At 43.9% G+C, this 17,733-nt stretch overlaps 1 protein-coding gene across 6 annotated transcripts in view; it reads right to left on the bottom strand.

Moving 5' to 3' along the window:
- LOC121595846 (calcium/calmodulin-dependent 3',5'-cyclic nucleotide phosphodiesterase 1-like) overlaps positions 1-17,733 on the bottom strand; it is a 269,467-nt gene that overhangs the window by 198,890 nt on the left and 52,844 nt on the right. For all 6 annotated transcript variants that reach the window (XM_041920138.1, XM_041920147.1, XM_041920139.1 and 3 more), the window contains 3 exons: positions 16,692-17,056; positions 15,601-15,656; positions 14,267-14,315 (listed from right to left, as the gene is read on the bottom strand). In XM_041920138.1, coding sequence (XP_041776072.1) covers positions 14,267-14,315; positions 15,601-15,656; positions 16,692-16,785 — 199 coding nt within the window. In that variant the 5' untranslated portion in view covers positions 16,786-17,056. The remainder of the gene's footprint in view (positions 1-14,266; positions 14,316-15,600; positions 15,657-16,691; positions 17,057-17,733) is intronic.

The raw sequence follows: 17,733 nt of genomic DNA, 5'->3' as shown, positions 1-17,733 counted from the left end.
TCCGCCACCCTGAAACCCACTTGTTGAAGCACTGCAATTTCTCAATCTCGCTACTCGGGGCCGGGCTTTATGACCCATTTTCGAATTGCCTCTTTCCTGCTTGCCTGAAGCGTCTCGGGCCGGAGGCGCTTCCCGAAGGAGCAGAAGCTTTTTATTGCATTTCATACACTATTTCATTTTTGTAGCCTTCGCTACACCTTCACCGCGGTACCGGTGAAACCAAACCCCACGAACTCCCCGAAGCCAATCTATTACGTTGGCAAATCATTTCACGTGCACTTCGGCAACCTGGATCACAGGACGAACGGGCAGGGTTGGCAAGCGGATCTGTGCCTGACAGCGCTTCAAAGCTCGGTTTTGCCAGTGCGCAATGGATGCGCCGTTTTGCTCTCGCGAGCTGATACTTCAAGGACACAAAAAGGACGCCGGGGAAATTTGTAACGAGAAATTTTGACCCTTTCTTTGCGAGCTACCTACCCATCCGTCCGGCAAACCGAGACAACGACCTTGCAACGTGCTCAGGCAAATAGGAAGCCATTGCAGTTTTGCTTTCGTTACTCGCGTGTACAGTTCGTGCTTTCTACCTTTGCTTGGTTGAATTCTCCCTGTGTATCCTTGTGACTGTTGATGGTTTGCCGATCACGCCCCCGGGAGGGTGCCCGGGAACGTATCGGTTCATGAAATTTGAATGAATTCTTGATTTTCGTTGGAAGCGAAGCGGTAGCTTAGCGAAGCGGTTCAAGAATCAATTTTGCTAAAGTGAGCGTGAGCGGAGCGTCTAAGGTCAACGGGATGGATTTCCATCCCGAGAGGGGCTTTGCTGTTTTTGGCAACATGGCTTTGGGCTAATAAGATTTATTAGCTTCCAGTAAGGAAAGAATTGGCTTGGCCGAACGATACGCAGCAGCCGATCAAAAGGAGCCGGTAAATAAAAACAAACCATGCAATCCGATAGGAAGCCATCGATGGATCGAAGGACTGGGGCGACCTTTCGTCGTTGTTAGCAGGCAATTCCTTAGGGGATTAGCTTTCCATTTAATGGATAATGGCATTCCAATTGTCGAAAGATTCGGCAACTTTTCAGCGGTCACTTTTCGATCGTATCCAATCAGTGTTGCTCCATCATCATACATGCAACCGTACATTGCTTGTTTCTTCAATAAGTCTTCCATGTGGAGGAGTATAATTCAACCAACGAATGAGCCGAACTCTTTTGTTGATTGTATTATTTGTTCGAAAAAGGATTTCGACATGCGTTCGAGCGAAAGATTATTTCCGGTAACGAGCCCAAAAACCGGATGTCAGGACCATGTTGCTTCAGGTAAGCAAAATGGGGGGGGCTATTGGTTCCGCCAAAGCGATCCTTTATGGATCAATCAATCTAATGCAAATAATATTTGGAAGCAAATGATTTAACAGAAAGGCTTAACAAGAATAAAATTAATTTCAACCTTTTGAAGCTGATAAACAAAGAAAAAAATGGTGAGTTTGTATGAATGTTTTTGTTTAGATTTTAATGAGCTCGTTTGATTAATTTGCAAATTATATTTTTGTACAAAACACAATACAGGGTTTGCCACGTTTATTGGTCAATTCCCATGATTTTTTGGTGCGTTCCCACGATTTTTGGTCGTATCCCATAGATTTTTGGTTCGTTCCCATAATTTATTAGTATTTTCCGATTGGATATTAATACAATTGGACCAAAAAATCTGGGAAATGACCAAAAAATCGTGAGAACACACCAACAAAATATGGTAACCTACCAAAAATTGATGGGAACCGACCAATAAATCATGGGAAACCCTGTAAAAACAGTGTCGAAATTCCAAAAAAAAAAGGTTTTAAATGTTGGTCAGTCTAGGGTGGGACGTTGCGGTATTTTTCTACATATAATTTTATTTTAACGAATAACTTAAAAACTAGGCGAATTACGCGCGCGCGTCCGATCGCTGCCGTTGCCTTTCGTGGAAGATGGTTCCCGCTGTTCGGGCGATCACCTTTCTTCTGTTGCCCTCTCACGCACACCAACCAACGTGTTGATGGCCGCCAAATTATGGCACTCTAATTATAGCATTTCTCTTATTATGGTTCAATTCGCTGATTATCATTATATTCGCTAATTATAGCATTGCGAATATCCTCATCCGCAGATCCTAACTCTCATGTATAAACTATGTTTACATAAATATTATGCTTTATTTAACGATAGATTAAGGCATTATTGAACATTTTCATTTTATTATTTCTCGTAAAACGGCCTAATTACGGCCTAGTTACGTCCTGGACTGTATATATCAATAAAAACAGTCGTACAACATTCTTTAAGTTGGCAGAATGTCCCTATTACTTATTAAAATCATCTGGTTAAAAACACTCATTGACACGCTCAACACAGCAGAGAATATACCATCAAAAGTAACCTCTAGCCACTGCCTAAGGCATAAATCACCTAAAAAAAGATAAGATTACTAAAATCTTGACTGTTGACTCAATTGAAACCCTATCATTGATCGAAACCCTCCACCAGGGTTTATTGGATTTAAAAAAAATACAAAATTTCCGCATTATTAGAAGCACACCACAATTGACAAGGCACTGTATCGAACAGCCATCGAACCAACCATTTGACAAGCGCAATACGTCACGGGAGGGATTTAAATAAGCGTAAAGCTGTTTAGTCATGATTTTTTCAATGCCCTTCCTTCTTTTTTCCGTTTCAAATTTTTCCCTGCAAAGGCAAATACAGCGAGTGAGGTAAACAAAACCTCATCCCGAAATGGATGCTGGAAAGGGCCTGTCACAGCAGAACGACGGAACAGACAGAGCAGACCTTGAGCTTGTTGAGTGAACCGACGAAGGTACTGGCACGGGTAGAGGTGGGGAAGGGAATTTTCAACAAGACACAGGACACCAGTCACGTGAAAAGATGTTACAATTTTTATCCCATCCCATCCCATCCCATCCCTCAACATCTCCCAGTCAGCACGTCAGCTCTTCTTCGACAGACTTGTTTATTTGCAGCGTACACTCAAGGCAACGACGATTTGCTGTCAGCATTTGCTGGCAGATCGATTTTTGGTTTACACTCCCTCGGTAAGGACCAGCTACCCTCTTTACTCTTGCAAAATCTCACCTCTCGGTACCCTCACCGCCGTAGCATTTTCCCAGAAGTAAGCTCCAAGCAGTACTATCAATTTCAAGCACACGAAACAAAAAAAAAAACCTCCCAAACTCCAACAGCCTCTCACAAGCGCACACAGCCCGGCAGTGTGCGGGTTTTTGGAGCAGCTTTTCTCCACCAACCACTGCCAACCACCGTAGCGTGTTGTTTTGTACAACGCTCCCTTCATTTCGGTAGCACCATCATTTCCCCGCCCGCCCAAAGCCCACAAATCATTCAGCCCGCTCGGTCGTGGTTCGTGTGCCGTTCAGCACAAACGAGCTCAAACGCTCTTGTCGACGAATTTACAACTTTATCTTGCACCAAATTTTTGCTGCTCCACCGCAAACTGGTCTGCAAATACAATTACATGCACAACAGTGCAGTGTGCCGTATCGATCGGGTGTCATGCTGTTGTTGGGTGGGCTCAGCGGCTCGGTTGTCCTGTCGTACGACGATGGTACGATGAACCGATCCACTCGGTGCACCCGAAATGCAGTTTTTGAAATGACTGTCCCTTGCTGCTCCGCTAGCCTTCTGGTGCTGCTTGCACATTTGTCGCCTGATCACATCCAATCATTTCTTGTGCAAACATACCCTTTTGCCACGTAAAATGGGAGTTCTGTTCCCACTTAAGCTTGGCCCCACAATAACCAGTTGCATTCTTAACTGGTGCGGCAAACGTGTTGTGAGGTACAGCTCGGCATGGTACGACATCGGGCAGGCAGCACTTTTATTGCAGCAATTGACGTCGAGGGAAAGTGGCACCAGCACCAGTTTAACTTCCTCTGGCCAAAGAATGTATTGACTTTTTGCTTGTCTTTTTTCCCCTTGTACAATTGACTGCTTTTTGTGTGTGTGTGTGTGTGTGTGTGTGTGTGTGTGTGTGTGTGTGTGTGTGTGTGTGTGTGTGTGTGTGTGTGTGTGTGTGTGTGTGTGTGTGTGTGTGTGTGTGTGTGTGTGTGTGTGTGTGGTGTGTGTGTGTGTGTGTGTGTGTGTGTGTGTGTGTGTGTGTGTGTGTGTGTGTGTGTGTGTGTGTGTGGTGTGGTGTGTGTGTGTGTGTGTGTGTGTGTGTGTGTGTGTGTGTGTGTGTGTGTGTGTGTGTGTGTGTGTGTGTGTGTGTGCGCTAGTTTTGTGGCTCCCGGGAGTGCCATTTCCCGAGTGAAATCATCTGTTGGCTTAAACTATTTACTCACCATTATTATTGGACGGTCAATAAATTGCTACCGGAGCTGCATGGTTTGTGTGTTTTTTTTTTTCGCTCTCTTTTATAGCATTTAGTTTTCCTTTCTAGCTGCTGCTCAATTTGTAAAAGCATCGGTTGATAAATGGGCGATAGAGAGAGTTCAACTTTTGGAGTTTTTACCGCTGGTTTGTGCTTGTGCTTCAACAAACAAGCTGTATTGGACGGTGTGAAGTTCAACAAGTCAGGTACTTTTCGAAATGGTTGGAAGGAGATCATTACGTTTAAGGAGTCATTAAATTGCTAAATTGGTGATGAATTTTACATCGGAATGTTAAGGGCAGTGTAAACTGAATTAAGTGCATTTCTTGCGGCTTGCAGTTTGTCCTGAATTTAGGGCATATTATTCGATACAGTGTTTTCAGGTATGAAAGAACAATAAAAAAAGGTAGCAGATGTTTTCACAGTGACGTATTTTTTTTTTTTGAAGATAATATCGTTTTGCTTTAACAATACTTGGTTTCAATAATTCTACACCGTTTCCGTGATTAAAATATTAATTTTACTATAATTTTAAATTAAATTAAATAAGCCTCTACTGCACTATTCTAATAGTTTGTGGCGTATTGCTTTAAAATATTCATTTTACTATTTTGATCTTATTACACACATTCTAGTAAAAAAAAAAGATTTTAAATAATGATACTGAGATTGTTAAAGGGTTTCTATCATTGGCTCCTTGTATATTTTAGGTAGAATGCTGAAATTTCAGCCTGTTCAGTGGAGCAATATTCATCATCTCGGTTGCATCCCTTTGACAGTTACGGTCCGCCATAATGGAAATAATGATTTTCGGAGATACATTTTAAAATCGTTTTCCATCTCTTTACCAATTCAACCAACCAGCACCACCGGACTGACACAACCATAAACGAGAGCAACAAAACAGTAACGCCACAGCAAGCAATAGGACGAGACGAAATCACGCACCAAACATCCATAACACTGGACACCAAACCTAAGCCTATCCTAAATACTTTCAACCGAGTATGCCCGGTATAAGGCTAAAAATACAGGAAGCAAATGTCCTGAGATCAAAATCGGTCAATACTTAATGTGTTGAAAATACGACCGAAGCCGTAATGATGTGAATTTTGATAAATAATAAATATTTATAAGTATTGAATCAAACAGTTTTTAACCCCCCATGTAAAAAAGCTGTTAGAAACGTTTCCCATTTTCTAAAGTTTTCCAGGGGGGTCACACCGAAGTAGAAGAAGAAGAAGAAGAAGAAGAAGAAGAAGAAGAAGAAGAAGAAGAAGAAGAAGAAGAAGAAGAAGAAGAAGAAAAGATGAAACATGAGTCTTCAAATACAATTTAAAATCAAAATTCCATCACTCTAACACAAGAATACAACATTAAAGTTGGCACAATTATTGGGTTATCGAGGAACTAAATTATGTTCCACCGATTATCAGGATCGTCGCCCCTACCCTCGAAAAGACTAGTCGATAGAATCGTAAGCGCTACACAACTTATTTATAATAAAACTACTGCAATTTTATCGTGGAATTGCTTAAAATATAATCCCGACATTGCATCAATCTAAAAAGCTTTCAAAATGTCCATCAATGCTTTCACTTAACGTTCCCGTTTAGCACCGAACGAACGACCTTTTGATTAACTTCCCCAAACTACCCATTACTGCCACCGTCTTGCACTTGCACAATCCATTTAGCCTTCAATGCACTTACCCCGCCCGGTCCGGTTTATTGGATTGACTCCGGCCACGCTGCCAGCAGCAACATTAGCTTTCCCAAAAATAATACACCATAATGTCATCTAAACAGCGATGCCGCGCACTTCAAGCACATTCACTTCGATCGAGCACCGACCATTTTTATCCACCGGTAAGATATTTTTAGTACCCGTACACGTTCCCTTCCCTGGCTGTGGGCATGCTTCGATCTCGTGAGAGCTATAAAGCGAGCAGGAGGGAGGAAAACACGTTGGGTAGGATTTATGAACACCACCTGGCGTATTCATCCTCCCCAAAATGGGGAAAACCCTGCAACTTCCACCACACAGTGCTGTCGGTGTAATGTGACATTCCGACGCTATCGAAGACCATCAGGAAGTGATATGTCTTGCGCATAGAAACTCATACACGAACGTGTGTGTACGTGTGTGTTTTTATGCTTTTCTTGAGTATAAAAAATAACAATAACAACAACAACAACAGCCACCAGGCCACCCATCACAGCCACAGCTCAATATCTTCCCCAGTCTCTCGGCCATGCTCTTGACACGTCCAGGTGGGTTCGTTAGGCAAAACCGAGTCGAGTGTACTTTTGTTAGCCTCAAGAACGGGAAAGTCGAGTCGAGTGCGCGACCGAGCCGAGCCCATTTCCATGAACTGCCCTCTCCGCACCCGCTCCCCTTTGGGCTGTCCCCTCCCCTACGGAAAGATTCATTCTTAGCGACGCAAATGGCTCGTTCTTCTCCCATTCCGATCCCTTTCCCTCGCCGGTGGAAGCACTTAAGCTTAGGCTACTTTCCGCTAACAATAACAGCCAGACGTATCTCTTCTTGTCTCTCGCCCTTTTCTTTCTTCACTTCGTCCGATCCACTTCCTGCTCAAGACTGTTGTTCTAACGGGTCGCTCTGTTTCTCTCCGCTTCCTTTCTGCAAAGCGTCCGCCGCATCCATCGCAGCTTCATTTTTATTGTTCCCTTATGCTGCCATTTGTCGCGTAATGTTACTGTGATCTCTTCCCGTTTCCCTTTTCCGCGTCGCTAAAGGTTCTCTTTCTTTCTCCCTTTCTTGTACGGCAAATCGCACGAATCAAGAAATCGCGAGCACGCCCGTACCCACTGTTTTGCCCTTTGTTTCAAGAGCACCTCTGACACAGCCGAACCTTGAGACGGCTGGCAAGGATCTGGGCAGTGGCTTGAAAATGGTACAAAACGGCTCCAAAAGGTGGAAAGGTTTCGGCCGCCTTTGCCGTTGCCCGCTCTGCTGCTGGACGTTAAAGGACAAACAACAATCAGGAGATTGAAACCACTCGAAGAAGAGCGCACTGTGCGCGAAAGGGAGAAAGAGAGAAAGATTCCCGGCGGACGAGAATGTGCAGACTTAAGGGGCTCGTCCTCGTCGCGAGTTGTTTCAAAAATTCGTGGAAAGTGATGAGAAGAGCGATCTATTTAGGGTGCAAAGGAACGAAGAAGAAGAAGAAGAAGAAGAAGAAGAAGAAGAAGAAGAAGAAGAAGAAAATAAACGCCGACCACATTCTTAACGTGCTTTTGGAGGATAAAAAAGGCTCGTTCCCTCCCATCCCAAAAGGAAGCTGCTCCAGACGAAGCTGCTTGGAAGGTTTTTGTGAAAACAGAAAAGCTGCTCTTGTCCATACAATTTCACATTGTTGTCTTGGGAAGGCTCTTTCCACCACAGGAAGTTCCTGGAGACAGCAGCAACTGAAAAACGCTTCTCTTTTTTGGCAAGATTTTCTTAAATTATGCAGTAATTTGTCCAGCTCCCGTGGTGACTTCGTTTAACGTAAAACCTGATTATCCCTTAACGGTGTTTCAGTTTTGAGCCATATTTGGCCCTTCGCTCGAAAGTGTAGCGTGGTGGAAGCGTGTTTTGGAATGAAATTTATCACCCACCAGCCAGCCGGCCAGCCAGCCATGCACACTCACTCTCTGGTATGTAATAATTGATCCCGGAATGTCGCTCGGCATGATGCAGAATCTCTTCCGGTATCTTGCTACGTGGCAGAAGCGGTGCCTGATATGTATCTTTTATGCTCCATTTAACCTCAATACCCCTGCGGGTCGCTTCAGGAAAAAAAAGCCTTCCCGCTTACACCACGCAAGGTGATCCTTTTGATGGCTTTGGACATTTTCACAGCCCGTTCTACCCGCAGCCACCGATGGAGAATCTCAACGGCCGAGCCGGTCGGTTGACCCATCGTTGCATCGAGATGGAAAAAGGCGTACCCCTGGCGTACGGTACCGTGGGGTTTTAGTAATGAACCAATTAGGAAAGGAAGTAAAACTGAGCAGCTCGGGAGGTCCTCTTGGAAGGGAGTACCGGGAGTACAAGACAGACGGCAGGGGACAAAGTAAAAAAAAAACAACCCAACTAGCGGATGTACAAGGACACATCGGGCCACAGTGACGCAGGAAGACAAAAGGAAAATGGTATAGGCCCAGCATTAACACCCGTGCCCGACACCGCTGTGCCGGTCGATGGACCCAGCAGGAACATAAAAGCCGCTCCGAGAGCTTTTTAATTAAAAAAGGCCATAGATAGTCCCGCATACCCGGCCCAGTTTCTCCATCCCGTCTTGCAGGGAACGTGATATGATCTCTCGCAGTACAGTTTGGGAGGCTTTTGGCGTCTCTCTCCTTTGGTGAGGTGAAGGTGGGTTTGGCGCAAATTGCATGCTGGGTAGGCTGGCCGTGAAATCAAAGCCGTCAAATGGACACCCCGTTGGATGGATCGAGGGAAAAAAACAAGTCCAATCCCTCCGTACGGTGTGATAAGAACGCATTCGCTCGTCCAGGTAGCGCATAGGTTCGTTATTTGCCTCGGTTTTCCGTCCCGATGGCTCCTAAGACTGATCGATTGCTCATTAATTAAGCTTGTATCAGGGGCGGAGGGCTGATGATGGCGGCGAGGGGATTTTCGGGAACAATCTATAGCCCATCATAGCCCACCGTCAAATGCTAATCAAATGCTAATGAATTTGTAACGAACACGAGCGTTGCAGGAGCTGGAGGAACTGTGAGGAAGCGAATTTAATAATTCAGCCCAATGACTGTCCAATATTTATTATTCAGCTGATGCGTGCTGATGGGTTGTAAAGTTTAATTGTGCGCCTTTTCGTGTTTTGCTTTCTCGAGTTGAGGAGGTTTGATGCATCCATCATAAGGGGGATGTGGTTTCTATTAGAGTTGGTCTCTGTAAGATCTACAGTGAAATTGGGCTTCAAGACTTCTCTGAATCGAGAGCAAGATATAGGGAAAATCAATGGTAATATTTACCGAACATATATCCGTTTTAGCATACATCGTAAAATAGCCTCCGACGAGGGTTTAATTGCTAGTGTTTCATGAGAACAGAGTGGATACATAGTTTAATTATTCCTCGTACAAGACACCATACAAGATGAAATTACTAATTGATGCTGTTAGAAAATGCACCAAAGCTCCAATATATCGATTAATTACACATACAGTCAATCCAGATCATACGAAAAACTGAATGTGTAGCTAGTTAATATATTTCATACAATTTGTATTAAGTTAGATCATTAATCGCACGCCAAGGGCTTAACATATTCAATTAAAAGTTTTATTACTTTAAAAATTATCTACACATGATGAAAATTCTGAAGAAAAAACAGTAGCTCATAGAATGTCTTGATACAAGACTTTGCTGTTTAAAAAGGTTTAATTTGGTTTAATTTATTTGTGATCCTGTTTTAAAGAGTTGTTATTTTTATACTTTACCAAAAGCCCAAAAGGACCATCTGGATGTGGGATGTCAGCTCGGGAACCATCTTCTATAAATCAATTCCTATAAGATCCTGGCATACGCTGATGATGTAGACTTCATTGGTTTCCGGCTCTCCTATGTAGCAGAAGCCTACCAAGGGATCGAGCAGGCGGCAGAGATCCTCGGACTGCAGACAAACGAGGCAAAGACCAAACTGATGGTGGTAGCATCAGCGGACCTATCAAAAAATAATCCAAACCTACGTTTCAATTCCTCCAAGAATTCACCTACCTCGGGTCAAAGGTCAGCAACGACTGCCTGAGAAAGCAGTCCGTCTCAAATAACTAGTCGCGAAGGACGAAGCTGGGATTATATAGCACCTACTCTATATAGTACCGGTACTCATATACGCCTCAGCGACATGGACACTTTCCAAATCGGACGAAACTCTATTGGCCGCGTTCGAGAGGAATTTGTACAGAAGGATTTTTAGTCCCATTCTTGATGTGTGGAAAATCAATGGAGGAACCGTTAAAGTCAAACGGACGATCTAGCCGTCCACAAGGAAAAGGAGGAGCCGTGTCAGGCCCAAATTGAGGTGGCAAGATGGCCTGAAGGTGTCCGCCATCAAGGCCGGAATAACGGATTGGCAAACGAAGGCGCGAGACCGTGACCGGTTTCGGACACTCCTGAGGCAGACCAAGACCGCAAAGCGGTTGTAGCGCCAGGTAAGTAAATAAGAAAGTGGGTTTTTGTATATTTTAGTTCTCCTCCGATTCAAAATTACGATAATACGATAGAAGAGATACGATAGCAGTATTAAATTCACGCCAATCAAATCACACATCGAACACATCAAATCCAAATATTGTTTAATTTTCATTTATTAAATTTTCATAATAACTGCAAACAATAAGCGCCGATTTTCCCCAACAGAAACGATCTTCACAAAGCGCACACCTACCATCCCAGCATGTGTTTGCACCTTTCCTGTGCAGTAAAACATCGGAATTTCCTAATCAATAGCGAGTTCCGAGTATTTTCTGCTTCTTTCTTCCCATTCCTACCCTGTTTTTCCCTTCAGCACACAATAATGAATAATAAAAGTGAAGCCAGTTAGTTATTCACTGAATTCATTATTGAACTTCTACTCCCCATTTCTCACTCTTTCCCCTCTCCACACACACACACACACACAAAACGCTCTGCAACCGCACGTCTATTATCGGCACAATAATCCCACCTGTTTCTTTCACTTACTTTTTATCATTTTTTGCCCTTTTCCCCCCTCCTTGCATGCGTAGACTCCAAACGGTGTACATACTTTCACATATTTTGCAGCGTCGGTGTCGTTCGTCGCTTCGAAACCACCCCACATTAGAATTCAATACACCGCCAATCGATCGGGCTGCGGTCAGGTGTATGTGGTCGGTACGAACCACACCCAACACCCCAAACACGGGATGCCGAGGGAAGGGAGACCCCTTTTCTTTCTCTGTTTCTCCCCCCCATTTTTCCAAAGAAGTATCGGTAAATCGAAAGAAAAATCACTTGTCTCTTCCACTCTCTCTCTCTCACTGGTGCCTTTCTTTCCCACACACACACACATACACACTCACACACGTACGTATACACGATGGCCGTAAGGCAACTGCCAACTGCGTTCGAAGCCCTCTGCTCGGATTCGATTATGTTGCTCAGTAAATAAAATATTTGCCATCGCATTACTTCACCCGCGTACCGCGCTTTGCGCAACGCAAACGAATGGTACAGCAGCCCAAGCGCAGACCAACACGCACACACACACACGGACCACAGACCGTACATCATGTCCGGCTGGTTTTCTCTCGGAGGCATCCCCTGCATTCATTAAGTGAATGGCGCATTTATCCTTTTTCGATCAACATCAGGCGGGTGGGGTACTTATTTCGCCCCTTTCGTCAAAGCTGACTACTGGGGAAGCTGTTGGCTTTCGTGTGCTATTTATATGTTCTCTCTGTTCTCTTCTTCTTCTTCTTCTTACTCCCTTCACCCACATGGCCTTGAAATGGCAGCAAGCAAAAAGGCAGCACGGCGCGAACAACCAAACCAAGCCAAGCCAAAACGGGCCGCGAAGAAAAAAAGGCAAACTTCTTCTGTGTTCCTTCTTGGAAAATGGTTCGCTTTCACCGCTGCCTTACACTCGCTGGTTGCTGTATTGCTGTATACGGCTACGTCCGTCACCACCAGCTCCCTTTCTTTCGGTAAGCAGCTTGTGCCGCCGCAGCAAACCGGATTCGGTCGTAAAAATCAATAGAATTAACATTTTCCGACTGGCACGATGGAGGCGCCTGGTGGCGATAGTGGTTGAGGTGTCCCGTTTCGAGGAAGGGCAAACGATCTTGTTGCTGCTACCGGGGGTTTTGTCCTTTTTTTTTTTTTTGGCATGCCATAGTAGTGTCCTTAGCCTAGTGGTTTTCGGGAAGTTTCAACAGCCGAAACAGTCCGACGAACTTCACACATTCCTGATGTGTGTGTGTGTGTCCTGTAAAATCCTTCTTCTCTTCCAGGAATTGCACGGGCTCGTGGCGTTGGGTGCCGACTATCGTTCGGCCTGGTGACTGTGGCAGGGGGTTGCTTCGAATGTGGGTTTGAGTTTGATTTTCTCTCCTCTCCCCATTTCAACCCTCCCCAGCAAACCGTGTGAAGGAAGCTGCCGTTCTGTCGTGCTGATTATCACTCGCGCGCTCCCAAAAACGGGGCGGACATTGTCCTTCAAGGTTAACCGGTTTCGGCTCGACCCAAAGGCCACCAGTTCAGAGTCGATGAGCATTTGGGTGTGCGAGTGTGTGTGTGTGTGTATGTGAACGTGATTTTATGGTAGTTTTCTTTTATTTTATACTATTTCCCTGCCTTTCTTTTCCCTCACAAAGAACCGTCAAGCGTTCGAGTTGGGTTCGCTGTGACCGCTCTAGCTTAACCTAGCCTGTCAGGGCCTGTCCCAAAAGACCCGGGTCCGTCCGTTCAGTCTCTTCTCCGCCCGTGGCCGAGAATGGTTTGCAACGAGAATGAGAAGAAAATTACCCTTGTCGCTTGTTGCCGTGTTCCTGACCCGCAATTTGTAGCCCGGCTGCATTAGGATGGGGATGGTACATTTTCCGCTCCTTAGGGACACCCAGCGATGGGGTAAAAAGAGGAGCGTAAAAAAACAGCCTAGGACAAGATAAATATAAAAGCAAAGCGACTCCACTCGCCGGGAGGGACTCGCCAGCAAAAATCACACCCAGCGTTGGTTGCGCTCGCCAACACATCTCGACTGGGAAGGGTTGGTTTTTAGTGTTTTCTTCCCGCTGTGCTGTACAGCATACCCGTTTTGCCCCCGGCCTGAAAACGGCGTTTCCCCCTTTTCGTGACCGTTTTCGGGGAAAGCTTTTTCGGTAAGATGAGCCCGCCGGAGCAATAAATACTGACAACAACAGGATATCGATTGCCGTTTGATGTCCATCGCAGCCCGAGCCGAGGACCGGTCCAAGTAGCCTCTGCCCGAGTGTTGCTTTTTGGGTTTACTTTATCATCATCGCGTCACACGGATCTGGGTCGCTTTCTGGGTTTGGGGTTTCGAGTGAGAACCAAAAAAAAAAAAAAAACAAGCGGAAAAACCAAGGGCTTGGCATCCAAAAAGCGTTCCGTCCCGGTGGAAATAGAGCGTTTCTTTTTTTTCAGACTTTATACTACCATTTCTTCGTCGTATCGTTCGACACCTTTGCTTTCTTTTTCTTCTGCTTGTTGTCCAATTCCTATCAATATCGACATTCATTACTGTCTTTTCGAGCGACAAAACGGAGACGCAGGCTCGTAAGAGGGGAGACGTACAGCAGCAAGCAGCCCGAGACAAACTTCCGTCCCAGCGTGACACGATCCTTCGCATCCTGTTTTGAAGGGAAATGAAAATCTATTCAAATCGTAATCATTGCATCGAATCGCGCAGGAGCCCAATTTCAGACTGGGAGAGCGGTACACAGAGAGGGATTGAGAGCGAAAAAAACGACTTGTAATAGAACGTAAAACGCGTCAATTTTCCGCCCCCTTCCCCATTCCATTTTCGATCGATTGCCCTTTTTTTCGCCAGCTGGTTCTAATTTTAAAATTGGTTGCTTCTCCAAGAGGATCTAAAGCATGTTTGTCTCGAAACGGGTAAATGAGTCAAATATGTCATATGAGTCGAATGTAATTATTAATATTATGTTTTTGTTTTTGGTATTTGCTCTTACTGAAGCGTTGTTTGGGAAGTTTATTATTATTGTCACAAGGGCAAATGTAATTTTGTATTATCTATGTTTTCCTTGGTCACAATATGTAGCAATTTAGCAACAATGTACATCATTTGAATGAGTGTTTCACTCATATTCGTGGCTATTTTTTCACAACTAAATACATACCTTCGATCAAACGATGAGTTACCGATCCGTCACTACTCTGATGAACTTCCTGTAAATTGAGTAGATAGATTTATATTAAAAATGATTAAATAGCACAGTTAGTTACAGTTAAAGAAGAGTTTTTTTTTACAAATTAATTTTAGTAATTGATTGTTTGAGATCAAAGACGTTTTATTAAATTTAAGCTCCTTTTTGAGACTAGCTCAGCAAATAGTTAAACGAAGAGGAGGGCCAGTAAAACATATGGTCGCCTTCACATCGTTCTCCAAACGTACTAACCCTATGTTTATATTTTATGAGTATTTTTTATATGTTAATATGAACGTAAGACATCGATACAAACAGGCAAATTTATTAATGTGTGTAATTTATGAGTTACTAGAGTATTACAAAGTATTTACAATATTAGTTAGTATTTTTTAATATTCTGAATGTGCAATACAGTTTTTATAAAGGTTTATTCACTATACTTTTGATAAACTTTTTGTGAAATTTTTATCTAAAAATAAATAAAATATATTGGCATTTTCTGAAATACGGAAACAGTTCGAATGAAATTTAAGACAGCATAAAAATGTTTAAACCCCCCAAAAGACCCACGGGAGGACCTTCAAAACGCTTCGATTATTGTGCACAAAGAAACCCCGAACAGACCCAGAACATCAAAAGCAACGATAGGGGATAGCGTTAGCGAAGGTGACGCGTTGCAATGGAAGGTGTAAATCGTGCTTCACTTAAGTAAAACAACAGCACCAACCGAAAGCACACGACACGCGAGCTTGGGTACGGAAAACGCGGAGAAACGTTGTGTTCGCACCGTCAACCAGTACGGTTGGATAGAGTTTCATTTACCATGAAATAGTAAAACGGAAGAACGAAAAGATACAAAAGATTGCGGGCTGGCTTCTGCTGCTGCTGCTGCTGCTGCTGCTGCTCATCGAGCCCCAGAAAAAGAGTGAAACCCAACACATAGAAACGCAACTTACTCAAGCAAGTAAAGCGCATCAGTTACGCTGACGGGTGAAAATGCTTCCTTTTAGGTGCGTGAGTCGTGCAAAACGAGGAAGTATAGAAGTGAACAATGGTGAGGTTAGACACATACAGTGGAACGACAGATGTAAAGTAGACACAGTTGGAAAGAAGTACATCAAATTCACACACACACACACGCACACACACCTAGTCACACAGACGCACGCAATAGAAAGAAGAAGGATAGAGTGGTTTGGGAAGAGTGAAGAGTGTGACAGCAGATCGCAAGGAAAAACATCAAACAGGTACACACGGACACAACACGCAGAAGAGACACACGGAGGTATCGAGTAAGGACTTACGGCAAGCCTATAGACACTATCACTTGATGGCACTGTTGGACAGTGCGTTGCGACTCCTGTGAAAATGTAGAAAGAGAGAGTAATTTTGTTACGTTTAAATTTGGTTCTTCCGGTACACAACAAAAGTAAAATCAGTTTGTCTAATTATTGGAAATGGAGATTCAAATGTTGATAAACAAACACATTGTAATTGATACGTTGAAATAAAATAATAATGGTTTTTGGTTCGTTCCCATGAATGATTGGACGTATCCCTTAATCTTTACGCTGAATTGTACTGATGTCCAAATCGACGATAACAGTAAATCGTAGAAACGATTCAAAAATATTTGGGAAACGACGAATAAATCGCGAGATAGAACCAAAAAAACACAACAACCAACCAATAAATCGTTGGAATCTCTGTAAGCTGATGACCGCATAATAAATATTATCATTACAAAGCAAAGAAATAAGTTAGGCTCCATTTTCTTGTAAAGTTTCTTATACAAAAATGCAATTATTTCCACAACGGCCTGTTTCAACGACACGAAATTCAAACTGAACGAAGCTGCAGCATATTTAACGAACATTTTTGCATGAAGGTGAGATGAAACGCTTAGCATTCAAATGCTTCATTGTGATAATTTAATTGATGAAAGTTTTAAAATAAGCATAAAAACAAAATATTAAGAATAAAATTGAACCTAAAATGCAATTTAATAGACCTTCATCAAAAAATACAATACAAAACAAAACGATTTAACCTTTCGGCGAATTGCATACCACCAGGCGTAACCGAACAAACGCTTCATTGAGAGCTCTCTGTGGTTGTTCTCCCAACTAAAACGCTTTACTAGTTTAGCTTCACGCCGCTAGAGAGCGCTATATCGAATAACGAGCAACAGTCATGAGCGATTTTGGTCAAATCGTTTTTTTCTTCATAATTTTACATAAAAAAATAGTTCTGTTACTTGGTATTCAATTCACAAAATTTATAAATTACATAAATACATAATAAAAATACGAACAATTTTCAGCCACTTTGAAATAGCAAATTTTACACACACACACAAAAAGCACAACAAATAGCGTACAATCTTGCACCTTACCTCGTTTGCCGAACGCTTTGGGAAGGCAGGCAGCGCAGCGATTACACTGGGATATCAAATCCGGTCCAGCCGGAAGGCAAACCACAGTGCCCATGGTGACACAACTCGTATCCCTGGAATGAACTTCACTTCACTTTCGCCCACCAACCCGACGTTCCCGACGATACTCTGCCCACGAGCACAACCTTCTCCTATTCCGTTTGCTGAGGGCACACGCACTTGAAAGGTCACACAAACTGCCACCGCCTATTTCGGCCAGTCAACCTCTAATGCATCCCGTGGCGGACGGTGACCCTTTGGCTCACTCCGGCACCAACCGGTAACCAAGCACGGTACGGATCGATGCTTAGCGCTCCATTAATGATCTGCAAATAGAGAAGAAATTTGAAATCCAAATCAAATGCGAATCAAAGCTCATCGCCATGTGTGTGTGTGTGTGTGTTCGTGACTTGGTGTTGGTTTAAAGCATGCTGAGAATGGTAAGCACCTCATTCTCTCCCCTTTTATCACTCGGCACGACGAATGCACCCTGGACCCAACAAAAAAGGGGTTTCGGATACCGTTTTCAATGCGCTGGAAAGTGCACTCTCCGCACGATGCCAACCTCTCGGATGCAGACGTTAGTGGTACTTGTCAAAATAATAAAATCCTTCGGCAAACAAGCATCCGCTCCGTGTCAGCATCGCTTTGGCGTTGGCAACCCTGGCACACCGGGACACCGGACGCTTCGCTCTGCGTTAGCGGAGCGTTAGTTTGGACACCTGAATGTCGGTTTGTTTTTTATTCCTGCCATGGGCCGTGTGCCCTGTGCCCGACGAATGACAAACGAATGGAAAGCCCTTGGAAAATCGGTTGATGAGTGGTGACAGTCGACCGCTCTTCCGGTCGCTCTGGTCTGTGTCATTCGGCAAGGATCATTACCAAAGGGCCCTGCATCACGCTGATGGCGATGACGATGGTGATGATTCGTTCTTGGTGGGTGTCATACAATCTTTTGCCTGTTGTTGTCATGGCCGCTGGCGTGAGTGTGGCAGGTCAGTGC

The sequence above is a fragment of the Anopheles merus genome, chromosome 3R, assembly GCF_017562075.2.
Source record: "Anopheles merus strain MAF chromosome 3R, AmerM5.1, whole genome shotgun sequence".
Taxonomy (NCBI): domain Eukaryota; kingdom Metazoa; phylum Arthropoda; class Insecta; order Diptera; family Culicidae; genus Anopheles; species Anopheles merus.
The sequence above is the reverse complement of the archived record's forward strand: the minus strand, read 5'-3'. Positions and strand labels throughout refer to the sequence as shown.